The following is a 23,029-nucleotide window of genomic DNA, read 5'->3' as shown; positions in this document are numbered from 1 at the left end:
TACAATATATTCACATATCACACAAACTGGAAGTGACATCATTCATTTATATATGATTTAACAATTTTTATAGTTTGAATTATTGTGTCACTTTATTGCAGTGGTCCACAGTATTTCAGTTGCTTTTTTTTTTTGTGGTCAGGTCCTCTGGATTGGTTGATTGCTTTTGTATTTTGATTTATTTATATCATTCTTTTTATTTTTTCCCTGTCAAACATTACATCACTGTTTCATTGATCAGACTGTGGCGGGACAGCTTTTTGTTTTTGTAGGTTTAATGCTCATTTTTAGTGCACACAGTATGTAATTTCCTTTCTTAATTTAAGACATTAAAAGTAAGAGTTATAGTCAGTTTCATAGATTCTGTGACACTCATAACATGTAGATACATGTTTTTGAGGGAGATGCTTATAGATCTGTGTGCTGTGTCAACCATTGCTAACTTTTATCCTTCTCTCACACCCTATTGCTCTTTCCTTCCCCAGGGAGACTGTATTCTGATACTAGCCCCAAATGTGTCACTTTACTATGCACGCCTTGTCTTTCTGGATGCGGATTCATGTGTCTATGTGGTATGACATATTGTGAGTAGAAAGGTAGCCAGTATGGAGAGGCATTCGCATTATGGCAAACTGCTTACCTAGCAAATTGTGAGGAGGTAAGCCCTGACCCTAAACCCTGACTTGCCTGTGTACGTGTCCCATGGGAGTTGTGAGAACTCTGTGCAGTAACACAACCCTCTTTTTCCCTGCTCACATTTCCCCCAGTTGGACAGCATTTTCTGACAATCCATTATATTCTCTTGAGAACCAGGATGCAGCATACCACCGAGCATGCTTTCTCTAGTCCACCCCCCACCCCAACCCCAGACGGAGGTAAACAGGCATAACATGGTTGTTATTCCAGATTATCTGTTTCAGACACAGCAGTGTCAAGACAGCTTAACCTACTTTTATCAGAAGCTCTGTTGCAGTGCACTCGGTATCCTTATCTGTGTTTATCTTTTGTGTCACAGTGGCTTACTGGACATCATTTACCTACATGCATCTTCTGTATCACAGCAGTATACAGGGAATCCTTACCTACATGTATCTTATGTGTCACAGCAGTGTAGTGAGCATCCTTACCTACATGTATCTCTTCACAGTGGACACACAGCTGCTAAGCTGTGCCCCATAATTCACTGCACAGTCTCCTGTAATGTCACTCATGTGTTCAATGTACCAAACACACAGATGCATCTGCTGTGCACCCTTTATATTTGCTCCTTCTCCTTCTCAAAACAGTAGTTCCATGGTGTGTGGTCTATGTCTGCCCAGGCTACATCCATCCTTCCAAGTATCATATCAGTTAGCATGGGTTTAGTGTGCCATTAAAATAAATGGTGCTTTGTGCTGTTATTCAGAGCTGCATTTCTTTTAGTCTATGACACAGAATTGGAGTACAGACAGATGAATGAGTCAGTTTATGAACCACATACCTGTAAGCAGTGTTGCTGAGATCCACATTATACAAAATCTTGTATGCATTACTGGGTGGGGAAATCTATGTACCTCGCTGTTGTTAAGAACCCATGAATATTCCAAAGAACTACCACTGCACTGACCTTCAAAGAAGAACTGTTTGTGCCACTGACTTGGTATCTGCAGCCCAGATCTACAAATGGATTTTCTCTTACAGCTCTCAAGTATGCCACATTTGACAAGATATTTATGCCTGTTCCATGTGCAAGTGATGGGAGGCATCTAAAGTTGGTGCTAGCTTTCCAAGCAGCCTTGTATTTTTTCACAGATTTTTGAGTTCCTTTTCTCTATTAAGTTCACTGTCCTCTTCCTTATAACCTAAACCTGAGAATATTGATTAATTGTCTTTCCTATGTTTTCAGGTAGCACTCTGGGCATCACCCTAATTGTATTTTATTCACTGGAATTGAACATATATGAAAAAAATCATACTTTGTCTCCTAACTTCCTGGAGGCTAAACATTTTCAATGATTTTTGTTTCTGTTCCATGAATCACTCTGTGGCACTTGAACAATTTTAGCTCACTGCTGCAAATGTCTTTACAGAAGCTGACCTCCATAACTACACACAGTGTCCTAGCTGTACATGGGGATATCATCTTTCTGTTTTTCTGCTGGTGATGGCCTATGAGTATTAAATATTCTAGCACCTCGTGTTCACCTTTTTGCTTTCTTGTACTGCTTACTTACTTTCATGCCATGTGTTCTGACCATCTCGCTAATGTAATTTCACTTTGGCTTTTTCTTTTGCTCTCAGCCAGCCTCCCTAATTGTGCACAAAACTAAAGTTGCGATTTACTTTTTACATTAATTTGCATTTTACTGAGCATACATTGACGCACTTCTGATGATTTCTTTAACTTTGCAAAGTACCTTCTCAAGTTGTCTTCCTTTTTCTGTATGCCAGCACACATGCTGCTGCCATTTACACCCTCTCACAATGACTAACAGAAAATAATTAATTAGGAGTCCTGGTGCTAAGTGAGAATTAATATTTCAGATTTCTCAAGTGTTGTCTGAGTATTAGAAAACACTTCCTCTTCATGCCATGTTAAAATATTTGAGTTCTTACTGTTCAGACCCATCCACAGTACAGTTGTGCTTACCTCTCTATGGTTCTTATTTATGTAAGCCAAGTCATCTCTGAAAGCTTCAATGTTGGATTCAAGCTCAGCTTTGGCAAGTGTCAGGTCATCCAGGATCTTACGCATGCCATTTATATCTGCTTCAACACCAAATCTCATGGCCTGCTCAGTCTCATACCTGCCAAGACAAATATTCCTGGGTTCAAATACCACTCATTCTGTAGTAAACAGTCCACAGTAATTATGAGAAATATTTCACCAGTGACAGTGATTAATTATTTCAGAATTTTTAATTATTTTAAATAGCATACTTTTAGTATGCATGCTTAGCACAAGCATAACAGAGTTTGTGCGCTTTCATCTTAGGCTTTGCAAATTCTTAACTCATCTGGGACATTTTGTGCGCTGTTCTTCTGAGATACACATGTCTGAAGTAAAAATAATTGACATATCAGCTGATCAAAAGTAAATCTGCATGCAAATTTGTTTTTAAAAAACAACATTCACAAAAGTTTTTAGCTGGGGGTTACCCCGAGGACTTGTCAAGAAATTTCAGCAGAGGCTATTAGTGGTTTGAATGTTAAGCCTCGTTTTTGGCAGTGTCTAATTTATGCTAGGTACCTGAGCAAAATATCCAGAATGTGACGTATTGTACAGTAGGTGACCCTAGCTCTATAGACACGATTAAATCTATGTCCCTAATGTATAGCACTGATGCAAATAATATTGGAGAAATTAGGCACAATGATTGATGAAGGTGTTTGATAATAACATTGAACAAGCAATTGGAGGAACGTATATGTTTTGTAATAAAATGTGTAATGAATGAAAGCCATTTTGGAACATAAAGCTGATGTTAGGGTAACATTAGTATCCTTAAAGGGATATAGAAACCATCAGTGTGGGTTTGTAAGCAGTTTCATCACACTGTTTTTAGTCTTTCCAAAGGTATGACTTATAGCCAAATTATCTATTTTCTTATTGACTTTTGTTTACTGGGAAAATCCGACTGGGCACAGGTGCCCTTTTTAGTTGAGGTTCAGGGAGAAAAGCTCTAAGGTAACAATTTAAAGTAAGCAATATTTACAATTACAAATTTTATAATGCAGTTTCAATGAGTACATAGCATGGTAGTCAGTATAATAAAATTTGTATTGATATTCACAGATGTTAATATACAAACATTGTACTGAGAATTTCTAGATAGAAGAATGGTATATAAGATAGGTAGGAGTAATTTGAGAAATATATTAGAGTGAGCTATTAGAGGGGTAAGCAAGTTTAAGTTTTAAAAGGGAAGTAGCGATGGAATAGTAATTTGGTTATGCTAATTAGAAGTAGATATAGTAGTCTAAGTACTACAATAAAGTGCAGTATTAGATAAGGTTAAGCAGGTTAAGTGATTTAGTGCTTTAAAGGGAGATATAAAAAGGAGAATGAAGGACGTTAGGAGAAGCTGTGTCCCAGATGAGGAGCAGGGACAAAGCCAGGAGCCAGAGAGAAAGTCTTTTAGTGATGGTTTGAAAAGATGAAGGTGTGAGATAGGCATGATTGATCTAGACATTTTATTCCAAGTTCTAGCTACATTATTGGAATAGAGACTGATCCTATCAACCCTTTGTGGTTTGTAGATTGCAAGGAGTTGTTTATCATTTGACCAAAGGGGATGGTTTGTTAGACAGTATTGGAGTATAGGACTAATTACTGGGCAGGCAAATGGGGTGTAGATGATTTTGTGAATTAAGACGATCTGGGTATATGATTTATGATGAGAAAGTTTAAGTCAGTTAAGTGTTTTTAGTGCTAAACAGTCATGGGTCTGGTAAAATGTTTTGCAAGTAAATCTGGCAACTGTGTTGTAGCAGTGTTCAAGTTTAGAACTAAATGAGGCTTGTATGTTGGTGTGATAGGGGTACCATATATGAGAGAGGGTAAGAAGCAAGTGACAGTATATATGCAAAAGTGGTAACATACTATATGTTGTGGTTGTGGAGTGTCCTGAGTGTCAAGTCATTTACAAGAGGAAAACATCTCATAAGCTTATAAATCACATTAATAAGCATGTATAGATAATTTAAGCTAATAACTGCAAATGCTACACTTTATATATACTTATTCACTTGTGCTAAATTACATTTTTTTCTTTACATTCTGGAACATACATATCATGAAACTAAGTGTGCATTTTAAGCTTAAATCTGGAAACATAAGTATTTTCATATGCTTGTAAACCACCATGGCTAACTGAAGTTGTGAATTTTACAAGCATCTTAAAACATTAACAAAGCTTTTGGTTTCTACCTTTTTAAGCGTTTTATGTTTTTACATCATTGTAAGTTTTGGGATTATTTATCCTGATGTATTTTGTCATTCATTTAGACTTTCTGTTGAAAACCATTAATATTGATGGGTTAGTTACACTTTTGAGTGGTGTACATCAAGATAAAGGGGTCTACTGCAACCGCTTATGTGCCATTGTCTCAAAACACACTTCTCTGCTGACACTCACTCATCTTGGTAACTGCTCTAACTCCCATTAACTCAATCCTGTGAACTTAACTAAGGCTAACTATCTCACCAAGAACCCTGAGTCTAACCCTAAAACTCCTACCCAGTCCATAAACCTAAATTTCCAATTTGACCCTAGCCCTAAAATCCCCTACCCTACCTAACACTAATCTCCTGATTGTTCCCTAAGCCAAAAATCCTTCTCTTCTCCCAAAACCTAAACTCCATCTCCCAGTTTCCCTTCTCAACATACCTGGTCAGTGGTTAGCACCTGCTTGTGTCCATCTTCTAGGACACAAGAAGATGGTGCAGCAGCTGTATCACTGAACTCATGTTCTAGTTCGAGCATGAGCGACTGGGTGGTCAAGGTTACAGCCACTTGAGTTCTTGGCTTCAAGTTAGTGGAATTCAAGCAGTTGGGTGGCTGCATGAATCTCACAGATACACTAGGTAGTTGTTTGAGTTTTGATTAATGTATGCTGATGTTATTCTTATTATCCTTCTAGCCTTTCTGTTGTGGCACACAGCTGTGTTTTTTTAAGTTGTGAATTGGACTGTGGGTAACCAGATAACACTGAAGATTGTAAACACCATAAAATAATTACTTTAGTAAAAGATCCTGAATCTCTCCAGGAATGTTTATAAAAAATGCACAATTGGCACAGTAGTAACAACCTTACATTTCATGTCTGTAAATGTAGCATCATGAAGATTGAAAAAAAGGAAATAGATTAAAATTATGAAATGAAATGCTCAAATTGTAACAAATTACAACATGAAACTACCTAGTATACCCTTTATTCAATTCAAGACTACAATTGTAGCTTCTGCGCAAGACACATGAAAAAATGAAAAGTATGATCCTTTACTTTAAATAAATCATAAGATTGGAAAACTTGAACTACTCAGTATGGGTTTAGGACCTGTCAGTATATTCTGATTCTTACTGGTTTCTTAAAATTGCTCTTTGCTGACTCTGTAAGGTCATGTTTGACTCAGTTTTATTTACAAGTTTATGTCTGATATACACTTTGGGTAAGTTAACAGCAAATTAGGGAACCTAATATTACAATTAAAAATAAATTAAAAAGAAGATATTATGCAACACTTTTTTAAGGTTGGGTGTGGGAAACAGGAAGTATCTATAGTGCATTACAACAATTAGGCTTCCTAAAGACAAATAACTTCACTGTCAAACATATGAACCAGTAAATTTCTTTCCCACAAAAGCTGTTCTGCAGCATTATCCATTGCAATGAATGATTGTACACTGCAAAAATCAAATGTTTTCAGCAATCCCTGGAATTCAGCAACCATTTCACCATGCCAGTAAATTGGCTATTGTGGATTGGTCAGTTTATGCAATATGTGTAAAATGAGATTCAGAGACAGCTACAGCCAGAATAAAGAAGACATTAATATTGGCTTATTAGCAGCATGTCTCTTGAATCATATTTTTTTTACCACTAGTTCTGTCAGACTTTGATGTCATTTGTGTTTACAGAAGTGGTGCTTGCATCATGTTTGCACAGATTCCCTCTTACACACACACACACACACACACACACACACACACACACACACACACACACACACACACACACACACACACACACACACACACACACACACACACACACACACACACACACACACGTTCACTCAGCATCAGATAACATCATCCACATTCACCCATATTCACACTTGGATACACATGCACATGTGCATGTGCACGAGCGTGCATGTGAGCGCGTGCACACAGCCATACACACACACACACACACACACACACACACACACACACACACACACACACACACACACATTCTTCTGACTTCATTCATGTCCCTGATAAGAAATACGATAGTCACAACTCTAAACCAAAAACACCAGATATCCAGATATCCAAACTGAAGGAATATTCAAACAAAAAGATGATAAAATTTTTTTCCCTTTATAAACATGTCCTGGTACCTTGGCAATTCACCTTCAGTGGAACATCTTAATCATGCAAAAATATCTTTTTATATATCAACAACAATTAAATCATTAACCAATTAATTTTGACCAATTAATTGAAGTGCTGATATTTAAAGTGCCATTTTGAATACAATTTTTAAAGTGCAAACAATCAAATATTCTGTTTGAGACTGATACTTACACACATAAAATTCAATACAAATACAAAGAATTGATGAAAACATTCATGCTAATGTGCCAATACAAAATATAATATAAAATACTATAATTTAATGCATAATTAATGGCGCAATAAAGCAAAAAAGAGATACTAACTTAATTCAAACTATAATGCCACTGTCTAAATTCATACCCCTCGGATATAACGTGTGGTAGCTATAAATCATTTTTTGTTCCAACCTATCAATTCTGTTTTAAAATTACCTCTCTGAAAATGTGGTCTTGCTAACACACCGAAAATAAACCCATTACTATTGCCATTGTGCATTTTAACAAAATGTGAGGCTACGGGGCTATCCATGTTACCCCTTCTAATGTCCCCCAAGTGTTCAAGAATGCGAATTTTAACTTTCCTTCTAGTCTGTCCCACATACCATAGTGGCTTGGCACAATCACAACCTAGGATATAAACTACCCTAATGAAGAACAATCAAATTTCTCAAATGCTAAATACTTTTTCCCATTAATCTTCTTTCCATGTAGGTTGCTTACCCTATTGCATACGGAACATCGTCCACAACGTTGCATACTAACGTTCATGTCAATTGAATGTTCCAGCTTCCTACTTAACAATTCTTTCAAATTTTTATACCTACTGTAAGAAAAAGTAATTTACCTAGGAAACAGATGTCCAATACTTGAATCATCACAAACTACATACCAACGTTGTTTAAGAATTTTTTCAACTACCCGTGAAAATTCAGAATATCTAGATACAAAGAATAGTTTATCCTGTTCATGTGACACTGGCAACCATTCATGATGCCCACCCCTGGATTTATTCCCTCCACATAACCTGTCCTTAATGCCTGAAAGTGCGTTTTCCATATAACCTCTGGAAGAAAGTCTCCCAAATACTTCATCAAGAACTTCATCCCATAAATTTGGGTCGGGAGTATTCCTGAGAATTCTCTTAAATTCCCCTTCAGGTAATGCTTTAATCAAATGAGGGGGGTGCATACTGCTGGCATGCAAGAAATTGTTAACAGAGGTGGGTTTCCTGAAATGTTTATGTTGTACCAAATTGTCTATTCCAATATAAAATTCCACATCCAAGAATGAAATATTACTTCTAGAATATTCAAAAGTGAAATTTAACACATGTGTGTAACTGTTCATGTTTTGCATGAAAACGTCAAACAAGGAAAAATCTCCTTTACAAACAAAAATAAGGTTGTCAATGTATCGTTTATAAAAAAACGACATTGTTGATATAAAAATTATTCTGAAACATGAACTCTTTCTCAAATTCACCCATATATATCACTGCATAGGTGGGGCAAAGGCTGCACCCAAGGCTGTCCCTTTAACTTGAAGGAAAAAATCCTTCTTTCACATAAAATAATTATGTGTTAAGCTGTATTCCAACAGGGACAATTAAAACATAGTGCGCGGGCCCTCACCCATCATCTTGTTCATAGCCTCCAAACCTCACCTTGTATTGATGTTAGTGTATAAGGATGAAACATCTCCTGTGGCCCAATAAAAGTCCTTGTCCCACACCGTTCCACAATAAAAGTCCTTGTCCCACACCGTTCCATGCAGTGCTTTACATACATCCTCAGTATTCTTTACATGAGAGTAAACCTTTGATAAGTATTTTTTAAAATGAAAATCAATGCATTTGTTCACTCTTTCAATAAAAGACCCTACCCCAGAAATGATGAGTTTCCCTGGTGAATTTGTCATGTTCTTATGAATTTTCGGAATTGCATAAATAAATTTTGTTGAACTCATCTGCATTTTGAGTCCATTATTGCTTTCCTTAGAATCAATGGGTGACTGCCACCTTTTGATGGTGTTTACTTTTTCTTTCACCTGTAGAAATTTATGCAACACACTTGGCAGTGTAATTTGGGAGCTACAGGCATTTCTAGGGAATTTCTGGCTAGATTGAAATCCCCCCCAAACTCAGGACGTTCAGCTGGATATGCCAAAATATACACCGATAACGTTTGCAAACATGTACACAACTGCATTGAAGCAGTCTACCCAAAAGAAGTAAGTGCAGAGCAAATCTTAAAAACAAATCTTCCTGATGGCATCAGAGCATAAATCCATCCATCCATCCACAACCTCTATTCCCATTTTGCCCATGGGGTCGGGGTGTCACTTCCACAGTGACAATCATCTCAAGCTAAGGTTTATACCGTCAGATGCATAAATAAGGTTTATAATTAAAAGAAGAAAATTATAGCCAAAAGAAACTTAGAAACATAATAAATATTACCAAGGCCAAATTTGAGATAAATATAGCAACCTGGGCTAAGGATAATGATGAAGGCTTTTTTGGTTATATCCACAGTCTCAGGGGCAATACACAGCAGTGTGCTGAGTTAATTATAAACAGCACCACCTTTATGGAAGCTGTGGATATAGCAAACCTACTAGCTAATAAATTCATCTCAAACTTCACTCCTTTTCCCCATCCTGAGTAATCTCACAAGAAATGTCAGGAAGCCATACAACCCCAGCTATCACACATGGTTACATCCCAGATGCACTCACAATGGCCAAAAATATGGCTTTTGTGGGCCATGACAATATCCTAGGATGCATACCAAACAGGATGAAATAAGATGTTGCAGGGTTACTGCAAGGGAGAAGGCACTTTTGTTAAGGCTTCCCATTCACAGTAGTCCTCTCTGAATCCTAGGGATGTTTTTCTACATTTCTAAATTTGAAGACGTTATATCTTATCTGCATTTTGTATTAAATTTTCCCAATAATATTTCGTTATACTTTCAATTATACTTCTGCCCAAAGAGAGCTGTTGCAAAACATAAGTATTTACTAAGTATTTTTTAATTCCTTCTGTTTGTTTTAAGCATTTCTAGTCTTAGTTTCCAAGTGAGAGTCAAATGCTCATAGTTATGTTTTCAGATTAATTTTGTTTTACTTCTATTTAACCGCATACAAATATATTCGTTTAAATGCATAGTTTGAACATGAACACATCATATTTATACATTTCCATACCAGAAACAAGAAGGGGAGATGTTTTTAGCTTATAAAAGTCTGACCTTTGTCTTATTAGCTTTAATAGATTATCTACAAAACTGCAGCATGGGGAGTTAATATAGCAGGCAACCTTTCACAGAAAGCATGCAGACTGCTCTGAATGATGAAAATTAACATTGTAGATGTCATGACTGATTTTGAGCTGTAGCTTGTTGCACATTACTTACTTTTGTCGGAAGTCATCAGCAGCTAGTTTAGCATTGTCAATACCCAGCAGAATAGTGGCATTGTCCACTTGTACATTTATTAACTGTAAAAAAAAAAAAAAAAAAACAGATATGTTAAAGAAAAAAGGGAAGCAAATAAGTTATCTTACAACCATAGGTTACTTTATATTACATCATATCATGTAGCAACTGAAGGAGACTATTTGTCATTCAAGTCTGCTTATTTTGATTCAGCTAATATTTAGCTGCTTCCTCCTGTCACCTGGGGCTGAGCAGCTTCTTCTAACTGCTCCATGTCCATATTAAGGCCCCTGTAGATTCACAATTCATCTCAAACTCTGGCAGCCTCTTTCAATGACCCTAAACTGCTAGTTCCATGTTGGAACATAGCTCTCTCCCTTCATTTTTCATAGGTTCATAGATTCATAGGTTGGTACTAGGCTATCGGCCCTAGGGCCTATACAAGCCTAGCAATAACAATTCTTTGGCCATTTCTTCCCACAATATTTACTTCCCTGGAACCCTGTCTAGCAGGGTGACTGATGTGATCCCTGGGGTAAATTTCTTATCTCCCATCCAGTCATTAATGTTCTTTTTGAAGAGGGCCAAGGAGGCACGCTGCTTGACATTTATGGCCAGTCTGTTCTAGAGTATGCGGAGTCTCTGGGACAGGAACCTATCCCTATAGCATGTTTTGTTCATTGTGATGACAAGGTTTAGGTCTCTGGAGCATGTGGTTCTGATGGATTGGGATTTCTTTAAGTGTAGTATGTCCAGCAGCTCTGGGTTTGATTATGGCCTTGTATGTTAAGCAAAGATCGCTTATGAGCAGGCAATATGCGACAGAGTATAGCTGGAGTTTTTTCAGTTGTTCAGCATAGGGCATCTGCTTTAGGCTTGAGATTCTTTTAGTGAGGTGTTTCTCCAGCCTTTCTAGTTGTTGCAGATGTTTTGTGAGGTACATACCATCATTAAGATTTTCCCTGAATGTTTTATATGTGCTTCATACCCTTCAACTTCTTGGATCCCAAGAACTAACTACATGCAGTATTGTAGAAGTGGTCTCAATAACATTCATCAGGATGGGAGAAAAATCTCCCTATACCTGGAGTCTATGCCCTGTAGAATGCAGATCATTGTGTTGTTATGCTCTTTTGTCCTGTCTGTTTGTACCTGATGGTGCAAATATATTTTTTCAGGATTTGACTTATTGAATATGTCTCACATTTGCAGCAGAGGTGAATGTGTGAATGATGTATGTGTGAGTGAGGGCAGTGTTTAAATATGGATACTAAACATACCAGTTTACAGCTAAATCAATAGTAGATAATAATTCAGCTGCACTTAAATGATTACTTGACTGACTGAATGATTGATTTGTTGATTCATTGATTAATTGGATCAATTGATTGAAATTTGTTTTCTGGAGAAGAACATTGATCGAATTTGACAATTTTTAGACTAGGCTGGGGAGGACAAAAGATTGGAATGTATGGGGCCAGATTTAATGAACTGGGAGTGCAGCAACATGCCATGCCCAATTCTAAAAGATAGGGTTTTGGAAGCCCGACACTCAGTGTAAGCTAATGAGGACTGCCAAAGTCTTACAGCTGAGTTTAAAATAGGAATTGGGTGTGCTATATCTTAACTGTAGTCAACAGTGTACCTTGGCAGGACTCACTTATGTACTTGACTAAATGGTGAATCCCATTAAAGTCAGTGGGACATGTTGGCAGCACAGTAGCTCCACCTGTGTGTGGGATTAGTTAATGCAGAGAGTGCCTAGTAGGAACTAGATTGCTGGCAGTACCTAATTCTATATACAGATGGAGCTGTAATGCAGGTGTATGGAGTCAGAGGGAAGACTGGGTCTATCTGCCTATCTGCATGTATGTATGGTTGTGTGTGTGCTGTCATCTGTCTCATAAACTCCTTTGGGTACATCTTGCTTTGCTATATTGCTAAAAATATATTTAATTCCCTAGTGGATGAGTGGCCTCCTATCTCCTTCCTTATTATTGGACAGGGTCGATGCAGATAAGATAGTTGTGCTGATTTTCATTCTGTCATTCTGCAGTCCACCATACATAATGAGATGTTGTGCTGGACAGTCTCATGGCCATATAGTTCTACCTTGATGTCAGACCTGGATCCCTGTCTCCAAGAGCTGGTCTGACACATTCACAGTGCTCCTGCACCTGAGAACTTCATCCAGACTCGGTGGTCCTACTGAATCCTCAATGAAGCTCAGGCTATGCTTGCAAAAGCTAATGAGATTCATTAACATAGACTGATACGGATATTTCAGTATCTGTTCTGGGCTTGGTAGGACACTGTTCAATTCAATACTTCAGCAGTGTGCGGTACTGAATTGGGCAAACTCAACCACTGGGATGATACCACCTATATAACAGTATCATCTGAGTATCAGGATAGATAGGGAAGCTCAGGACAGTGAGAATGAACAGTCTTAACCATCTTGCTGTCACAATTCCAAAATGTTGGAATCTGGTCTATAATAAGTAAAAAACAATAAAATTCATACAGTGAAAAGAAAAATGATTCATCATTACCATTTTTGATAAGATAAGATGTACAGTGCATACAAAGAGTGAGAAAACATTTTAAGAAGTTTACAAAAACAGGGTAATCATACACTACATATACTACAGTGAGTTGAAGAACTGTTCTTACTAATACGTTCATTTTACAAAACACTATAATCACTTAGTATCACTACAAGAGTCAAAGAATAAGTCTTAGTAATACATTCATATTGATGGTGATGGTTTTGTATACATACATAATGAGCAAAATAGAACAGTATCCCGAGACTATTAAAATAGCGAAAGTGTGTAATTGTGAATTCGAATATCTTGAATTTGCTGTTATTGCTATAAGCTTTGTTACTTCTGGTGTTTTCTGTGGATTGTATATGGTGTTGTGTGTGAATTTAGGTGTGATTTAAGGTATGTGAGTGTTTTGTAAGGGCTTTGGGAGGAAGTTTGAATGTATGTGAGTGTGTTTGGAAGTTGTACGTGTGGTTTAGGGTAATTAGGTGAAGGTATGAGTGTGTAAGTGTTGGATATGTTGGTGTTTGTGTATGTGTGATGGGTGTGTCTGTGTGCAAGGGACTGTGGAATTGCTGTATTTTCCTGTTTGTGCAATCTCGGAGTTAGTATTTGTAAATAGGGGGGTGTAGGAGGTGCAGGGGGGCAATATATATATATATATATATATATATATATATATATATATATATATATATATATATATATATATATATATATATATATATATATATATATACACACATATATATATGGGTGCACTTTGCATCTTTTACTTCAGGATAATTTTTTAAATTCTAACCTGACTTCAGTGTATGAGTGCATTCTTTTCAGGGTGAAGGGTAGAGTTCCTAAGGTTTTGGGAGAAGGAAAGTGGGGCTATGTTTTGCTATATGTAATTCCCTTTGTGATGTTTGGAGTGCGGTACTGAGGGAAGAATTGTTCTAAGCTGAAGGCAGTCAGCTAAAGTGAGAAGGACTCCAGTTTTAATAGTCTGAAATGAAGAGAACTAGTTGAAAATGTGACCCACCATTTTACTGGTAGCATTTTGCTTTAGCTAAAATGATACAGTGGTGCTCTCCTTTGAAGCATAGGGTAATAAAACTGTGAATTTCTGTTGCTAATTGTTTTTTATGTTGAAATGTTATTCTTTCATCTTATGAGATTGAAAGGATGAGCATTATGTTTGGGCTTGAAGGTTTAAGACCCGGCACAAAGGACTGAGACTATGAACTGTTAATTAGCAGGCACATGGTTTGATTCTTGGATGAGCATTATGTTTGGGCTTGAAGGTTTAAGACCCGGCACAAAGGACTGAGACTATGAACTGTTAATTAGCAGGTACATGGTTTGATTCTCGGATGAGCATTATGTTTGGGCTTGAAGGTTTAAGACCCGGCACAAAGGATTGAGACTATGAACTGTTAATTAGCAGGTACATGGTTTAATTCTCGGATGAGCATTATGTTTGGGCTTGAAGGTTTAAGACCCGGCACAAAGGATTGAGACTATGAACTGTTAATTAGCAGGTACATAGTTTGATTCTCTCAACCTTTATCTGCCTAGGTCACTTGTCTTTTAGGACAATTGAGAATTTGGGCTAGGTTCATTAATGGTCTCCTGGAGTACATACCTAGTAACTACCTACATGTAGCAAGTGTGCATCTGTTTTTGGAAGAGGAAAAGTGTAATTGTTTTGTTGACTAGAACAATAGAGTGTTAATTTGGGCTCTTGCTATTTTAACTTGACACTGAATGTTAAGCCATATTCTTAGTGATCTGAAGTTGTTTGGTAGTTTCTAGTCTGACTCCTGGTTATTGCATGGCACATGTCAGTCAGGAGTTTTGATTATGTTCTGAATACAACAGCTTTTTTTTACATACAGGAACAACTGCATTTTCTGTAGTCATTTGGAAAGAAGCACACGTCTTTTTTTTAGCTATTTTTAATTGTGGTATGGAAGGGGCGATAGATAGATAGATAGATAGATAGATAGATAGATAGATAGATAGATAGATAGATAGATAGATAGATAGATATATGAAACAGCATTTTGTTTATGTGTAGGATGAATGGTAGTTGTGAAAGTTCAGACTGAAGTGTTGAAATGAAAGTATGGAAAGAAATTAGTAATAAAGCAGTTACTTGGATTCACCTTTTAAGAAAGGAACACTGGCTGACATATTGCTACATAACTTTAGCAGAGAAGGTTTTGCTTGAGATCAAATCTTTAAACCAGTCAAGGGCTTTTGGATGCATACTTAACAGTGAGAGCTTGAAGCAAGAGATTATTATCAATTTGCTCAAAAGGCTTTATAAGGGTTGATTAACACAGAAACATTTGGATTTGCTTTGCCAGTCTTCAGAAAAATATCAGTTAAGTTATATGCTGTTGTTCTGACCATTTGTATCTCTCAGTTTCTTTGTTCATGAATTCTGGACAAGGCCAAAAATAATGAGGTGGATGAGGTGACATCAAGGATAATTCTCGAATATTACTCTAATTCACCCAAAACATTAACAAAACTTATATTATATCAACAAGCATTTTCTGAGAAACAAGAGGTATGAAACTCTAATGTATAATATTATTGATTGACTGCAATATTTGCCATTTAGCAGAAAACCAAACATTTTACAAGGGACAGGGTAAAATATGTATAAAATAGGGGCATTCTTCAAAATTCTGAGCAGATTTGAGGTATATCTCATGCAAATGCCATGCTGATAGGGAATACCATGATACAGTTTTGAATTTAGAGATAGACAGTCAAGAGTAAACTAACTTTTTAAAAGTTTTTGAGAACTGAGAGAATAGAAATAGGTCTCACATCACTGGTGCAGGAGGATTGTGGAACTTCTGAGTTCACATTAAGAACAAACTGTTGTTACTGGGTCATATTTTAAATGCATTATATGTAGTAGCCCAGATAGTTCTGGCATAATATAATAAACCACGGGTGGAGTTCACCAAACACAAGTGGTGAGTCAGCACATATTTGGTTTAAGAGTTTTTCCTGTTTAATTTGTTGTTATGGTAGAAAATAGAATGTGATGAATAGGGGTGATTCTGTGGATTGAGATGAATACCTTGCTATGAGCTAAAGGGAGCTGGGTAAATGGAAACATTTATTTTAATAGCCAGTTGGTGAAAGGGTACCTGCAGAACATTAAATACTGCCTTCCTCTTGTTGTTTGAAATCTGGGCATTAATTTGGTTAATTACATAGCGCACATGCTCGGGTTTTTTTGAACAGATATGGAGAGCTTAATGATTTTCTGCAGAAGTGCCCAGCAAGGTACTTTGTTATTATTAGAGCATTCCATTCTTTAATAATTCAAGGAGTGGGCTTGGATTTGACCAGCCTACTGATGAGATGATGCTTATTCTCCTTAAGTACATAAACTGCACTGTCAACATTTCAGCAGCCTCTGTGAAGTAAAGCACAGAACCAGTCAGTACAGGCTAATGCTATCTTTAGTGCAGCTGTGTTGTGGTTACAATCTTCAGGGCTGTAGTTAGCTATTCTCAAATCCCATGCCATTCCCTGATCTGGTGGCTCCATCAACTATATAAAAAAGCAAGTCCTCTCATACTAGAAGACTAAAACAAAAGCCTCCTTTGAAAACTTTACAAACTGGTGGCTTGCTACAGCTTATAATACAAACAAAGCACTGAAGCATTTTGGCTTTGTTTTGAATGCTGGAACTACACTACCAACCGATTAGCATTTGCTGATCAGACTTCCTACTACCGCACATTCAGGGCAGCTGCCTTCTTCACCCCACTCTGGCTAGAAGGGGATGAGTTTTGGTGGGAGTCTTTTTATTTGATTCTTACTTATAGTTTTTACAGTCACAAAGACAGGGAAGAAGGCTATCAGTGTCTGAGATACAGTTTTGAACAACACTTGCAATAGTAAAATCAAGTAGGTTGTGGTAATTTGTTTTGAAGCTTGACCTTGTTTTGGAATGCATTATTTGTGAAACATTATAGTCAGTAAGGAAATAATTGTTTTTATGTCTGTTAGGAACTACGAGGTTGATACTAATGTCTCCTAGAAAGATAATTGATTTATATCTATGGGAAGTAACCTTGATCTTTTATCAGAATGCTTGATCCATCCTGTGGCATCTACCATACCCCTACCCAAATCTCTGACACCACAGAATACAATTCTGACTTGTGTCAGTGTACCACGTCTTCTCACTCATTTATTGTATGGCAGGATTAACAATGATAGATAAGTGAAAGGATAAAAAAGTAACTATTTTATTCAACTTACTTGGATAATTTGATTGCATATTGTTTCTTATGTTTGACAAACTTCAAGATTCAGAAAGTAGCTGGACAATATTCATACTTTTTGTCAAATGTTTCAGTTTCTCATCAGACTGAAAACTTAAATAGACCATTCTGTCTTTCTTACTGTGGGAGGGGCATGAAACAAATCCTTCTCTTTTGACTGCATTTCAAAATTTTCAGTTAAAAAAGAATAAAAACATATCTGCAGTTCTAATAAATAATTAGATATACAGATACTTTGAAACAGAAGGGAATTAAATAATTATGAATTCTTCATGCTGGACCATTTATCTTTACAGGTTAACTCAAGTTGTTTCAGAATGCTGTTTTCCTTACAGAATAATTCCTTCTCCCCATTGTGTCATTAAAAGGAAATTTCCTTAAATAAGTGGCCCCTTCTTCCTTCATTTCCGTATGTATGTAATTCTAAGCATGAATAATGGATCTCTGGTCTTGCTGGAGCACAACTTCATCAACGTTGATCTTTGCTATGTTCCAGTTTGCTGTGAAATCCTGCCTGAGTCCATTGCAAAATCATTCACTCTTCTCTTGCAGAGCATCGGGAAAGAAAATAGCATTCCCATCTAGGCAATCTTAGTATTGAATTGCAGGGTTTCTGCTCAGACATGTTGTAAAATACATGACACAGTGGTATACTTACAAAATCCTTCAAGGAGTTTAACTAAAATCCACAGTGCAGGGAGCACAAGATGCTACACTGACATGTAAAGATTGACAAACTGAGACGCCAGATTTAACGTCCTGTTATTTTTTTTCCAGAATGACTTACAAAAGGCATGACTTTTGTATACATGATGATCATATTTTTAATACGTCAGACTTGTGTGGCTTTACTTATGTTGAAATTCCACTGCAGTTAACAAGATAAAGTAGGTGCATTTAGTGATCATGCATGCTACCTGTACAGGGAAATGGACTAAGTTTGTTAGATATTCACACTGGTGTACATTACATACAAACACACACACACACACACACACACACACACACACACACACACACACACACACACACACACACACACACACACACACACACACACACATATACAAACATGCACACATACACATTCACATACATACATGCCCACATATACCCATGTGCCTGGATTTGCTGGCATTCTGCATTTATTAATTAAAGACCCATTAACCGATACCATGGATAAGCAGGTTTTGTATCCTGCATCACCACTCTGGGGAGAGTATAGGCACAATATTCATATATTTTTGCTCTGGACTTTGGTACATTGAGGTTTTCTACAGCCTACAAGTTGTATATCTTGCAGTCTGTAAATCCCGATCTTTCTTATGGTGAAGCAACAGTGTATTGCATTACTGAGGAAGTAGAGCAGTTGAACTCTTTAAAGGCTATCTGCAATATACATGTAACAGCAACAAGACATGTTTAGTGTACCACTTCGATAAACTGAAAATGACAGAGTCCTAGATGGAATACCTGGGTGGACCAGACAGACTCTGATCTAACTAATTCAGAAATCATTTACATTTTCTTAAGACTTGAATTTGCTTCGATATAGTATTCATTCTTAAAATATTTTGCAAACTTTCATCTGGAAAGTGTTCTGCATTGTAAAACTATAGGCACAGCAGTGAGATGAGAAAGACTGGTTTCAGATGGTAGTGGTTCAGAAAGATAGAATTGCAGTTCAGAACTGCAACAGACTTAAAACAAAAATCATATTCTCTGCCACAAAAGTTTAAATTTCAAACATCAAGTATATGATCTTAGGTAAACACTAATATAAAAAGAAAATACACAAGGAAAAAGATACAAAAAAAAAGTTTTAAGAAACTGATAAGGAGTGCTTTGTAACAAAATGTTTGCTTCTTGTTAATATGCGTTTTAAAGCTAAGTTACAGCTATTGCAGTCTGTAACCATTTCAAGTTTGCAGCTTTTCTCATAAACAGCCAGCAGCACCTCACTTCTGAGGAAACTTTGCAGCTTCTTTATATAAATGTCATTCCTCAAGCCAAAGCAAAGGGACACAGACATCCTAGTAATGCAGAAGAACAGGATCAGAATGTAATTAAATCCCTATTATTTAACTGTGGAATTGCAGTTAGGAATGTGCATTTTAGTAGCAGTGAGACTACCCATAAAAGCAATACTGTAGTTAAACAGTCAAGAACATTAAAATGTTTGCCATCATCGAATGTCAGCAAAAGATAGCCAACCGACTTACAGTAAAGCATATCTTACCTTATCCCTCAACTCTTCGATTATCTTTTCAAATTCACTGTAGTCACGACCTGTCCCTTCTCCTCCCTGAGTTTGCTTCAGATAATGCTCTTTGATTTTTTGCTCTAGTTCAGAGTTTTCCTTCCCTAGGTCACGCACCTTATCCAGGTAGGAAGCTAGACGGTCATTTAGGTTTTGCATGGTTGCCTTTTCATTTCCACCAATAAAGCCACCATCATCACCTGCACCAGCCAAGGCAGCAGCAAAACCACCAAAACCTGCTCCAACACCAAACCTTGCACCACCACCACCACCACTACTACCAAAGCTAAAACCAGCCCCATAGCCACCACCAGAACCACCTGCTGCAGACCCCAAACTAGTAACAGATGATGAAATGATGCTGCCACCATATGCTGGTCCTGAAGCAAGAGTACGGCCACCTGTTCCTGTATACACGCTATAAGCTTTGCGAACTGGGGCAGATGTTGAGGAAATCTGAGAGATCCGGACACTAGTAGGACCTCTAACAGATCCAGACTGCCTTGAGAATTGGACTGACATGTTTTCACTGACAAAGACTGACACTCCAGCCACAAGTAAAGACAGATCTCGAACCAAGTGTGCACTACCTGAGTTTCTGAACCTCTATATATACTGCATACTGAGGTGTGGTCAGAATCCACTGAATACCTTTTTGTGTCAAATAAGACATGACTGTACAGGAAACACAACATGCTTAAATTCTTTGATCTTTAAGATGCAGTTTTTTTATTAATTCTGCCTGTAAGCCTAAATTCTTCAATGACAGGTACTTAATGAAATTTCCAACGCCCTTGGCACATTTTTTAAGTTCAGTAGAAACTTGCACATTACTTCAACTGATTTGAAATATGATAACTGCACCCCAGATTAACTCTTAGCAAAACATCCCATTGCAGGTGCAAGCAAACACAGCACAGAATTAAAGATCAAAAAAGTGCAAACATAGTATAGAAAAAAACAGCTTATGCAGCATTTACAGCCACAGTACAGTTCTCCAGCACATTTAACAGTGTTTGTGTGTGTGTATGTGTATTAATAGTATTTTAAGCATGTTGTTATGCTAATACAGAGCCATTTGCAGTTCCACTATGCTGTTTTCTGCATATATTTCAAGTGTCCCTCAGACTGTTGTGAAATGCTTCTCTGTCTGTTGCAGTTTGTTTTGGTGGCAAAACTATACCGATCTCTTAAAATACCAGGATTAAAAACTGCACCCTAATGTTTAGTTAGCATACGCACATAATAAAAATCGTAACATTTTAATGATTCCACAGTGAGCATCACCCTTACCTAAGCAGTGACCCAGGTTTTGTCCTTTGTGGATTCATGTTTGGCTCTTGATTCTTAATGCAATGTTTTTTATACCTCACTAGCATTGATCAGTGTAGGTACATATTCCCTTCCATTTCATTTTTAAATTTACAAGGAGCTCCTGAGACCCTTTGGATTTCCCTAGTGTAGTCATGGCAACATGTCAAACATTTGTCATTTGTGGGCAACATTGTAACTACAAGCTGGAAACTACTGTAGTATCCTACTTTGGTGTAGTCAGGCATATAGTATGTATGTCATATTGTACAGATTCCTTTTTTAAAGGGGGAACATTATACCCTGAGCAAGAGCGTAGGATGATCTAGTTTCAGAATTATAAATTAAACTAAAATGGTACAAGTGAGACACCAAAGGGGATAAGAGATCCCTAAGGATATTGATATTTACTTCTGAGATCTCCAAGCACACAGCCAGGACTTCTGGCAAACAAAGATGACTGCAAACTGAAGGTTGTTTTTTAGTCACCCTATGACACCCAAACCCTCCAGAATGTAGTCACTTCTTAGTGTGATAAAAATTGACTCATCTAAAATGCTAAAAAGGTGCAACATTATCACTTTTGGTAGACAACCCCTCCACTCATCATACTGTACAGACAAAACGCCACTGCAAAATGAAAAGGTAGCAATGGTTGTAAGTAAATCATTTCATTACAGACCAGCTAATTGCCAAGGGAATATCATTATGGTCTAAAGAGGTAATCACGCCCTTATACTCAGTATTGATCAGGTCTGTTATTGAGTACAAAGCCTTCTTTGGGATGTGTCTTACTACAGATATAAAACAATTAGTAAGAAGCTAGAGTTTCATAACCAAAAAGATCACAGGCCTAAAGTCTCTAAGCTAACATGAGATTCTGGAATCTCTCTCCCTACACAGTTGACTGCAGTGACAATAGAACCCCTTACTATCAAAGTAGACAGATCACAGAACACAGTACTTAATACAAGTGCCACGGCACAAATCTGATTTTTGCAAGTCTGCAGCTGAACATATACCCCCAGATTCAGCAAGCCCTGCATGGTGTGCAGGACTAGTGCAGGAGCTCCAGCAGGCAATATGTCTGCCGTGTGATCCAGGAATAAGCTGTAGGGATGTGCAAGAGCACTCCTGCACTAGTCCTGCATGGACTCAGCCCCTGTATGCATATTACCCAATTTGCAGGAGAAATCCATGCAATTGAGGTGATTTTGTGATCCATGAAGCTGGAAACCAGCCATGCAGGACTAGTGTAATCTGCAGAAATGTACTCCACCAGTAACGGAGCACATTTCTGCAAACTAAAAAGTGGAATCATGACAGCTTCAAAGGGTGGATGTTATGTAAAAAGCATGCCAATGGCCAAATATAAGGCCATTGGCATGGAAAACAGTTGCAAAATAAAAATATCAACTTTCATTTTTCTTAACCGATCTCGGCTGTTTAAGCGTAGGGAAGCAGCATGCAAACAGGATCAGGTGGAAAATAAGAAAAAAAAAAACTAAAATAAGCATTCTAACCAAAATCAGTATTTTGCCAGTATACTCAATGGCAGGCAGAAGACAACATGGCCAGTGAACAGGGGTTGCTAAGGGGGGCGGCTTAGTGTGGGACATGTAACTATGCATCAGCAGGCAATCCTATGCAAATGAGGGGAATGATACTGAATCCCAGTTTTCCCCTGCATGCTAGTCAGCACCCGCCAGTGTAAGAGCAGAAATAGCTTGGTGCAAGCTGAGGAGTTAGCTGACATCATATGGGGGGTGTGTCAGGCATACTGTAAGCAGACTGGAGCCCTGTGGCTCGGGTTTGCCCTTAGCTTAGCAGAGATAAGCAAGAGGTGTGTCTAAGGCTGCCTAGCACTCTTTAAATTGCCTAAGTGGGTGTGCATGCTGCACACTGGATTTTAAAGGAAATAAAAAAAGTAAACCAGGAAATAGCAGCTCTGTGCAAATTTGAGCACTGTGTTTGCGCGGCATGCCCCCGGACTTAAACAGGAAGGCAATAGGAAGGGAAAAGAGCGTAGGAATGTAATCTAGGAGAACTAGCATAGCTGCCAGGTGAAATTTATC

General features: G+C 37.6%; 1 protein-coding gene across 2 annotated transcripts in view; it reads right to left on the bottom strand.

Annotated features, from left to right (window-relative positions):
- The window catches only part of LOC122788045 (keratin, type I cytoskeletal 19-like), a 59,468-nt gene extending 39,227 nt beyond the window's left edge, over positions 1 to 20,241 (bottom strand). Inside the window, exons 1-3 of one of the 2 annotated variants that reach the window (XM_044054967.1) lie at positions 19,623 to 20,241; positions 10,504 to 10,586; positions 2,630 to 2,786 (exon numbers count right to left, since the gene is read on the bottom strand). In XM_044054967.1, the coding sequence (XP_043910902.1) occupies positions 2,630 to 2,786; positions 10,504 to 10,586; positions 19,623 to 20,165 (783 nt within the window). In that variant the 5' untranslated portion in view covers positions 20,166 to 20,241. The remainder of the gene's footprint in view (positions 1 to 2,629; positions 2,787 to 10,503; positions 10,587 to 19,622) is intronic. The other variant, XM_044054966.1, reaches the window with a different exon arrangement.
- Positions 20,242 to 23,029: the final 2,788 nt, after the last annotated feature.

The sequence above is a fragment of the Protopterus annectens genome, chromosome 13.part0 (assembly GCF_019279795.1).
Source record: "Protopterus annectens isolate FY-2018-M chromosome 13.part0, PAN1.0, whole genome shotgun sequence".
Lineage (NCBI taxonomy): Eukaryota > Metazoa > Chordata > Ceratodontiformes > Protopteridae > Protopterus > Protopterus annectens.
Note: the sequence above shows the minus strand (reverse complement) of the source record. Positions and strands in the feature narration are given on the sequence as shown.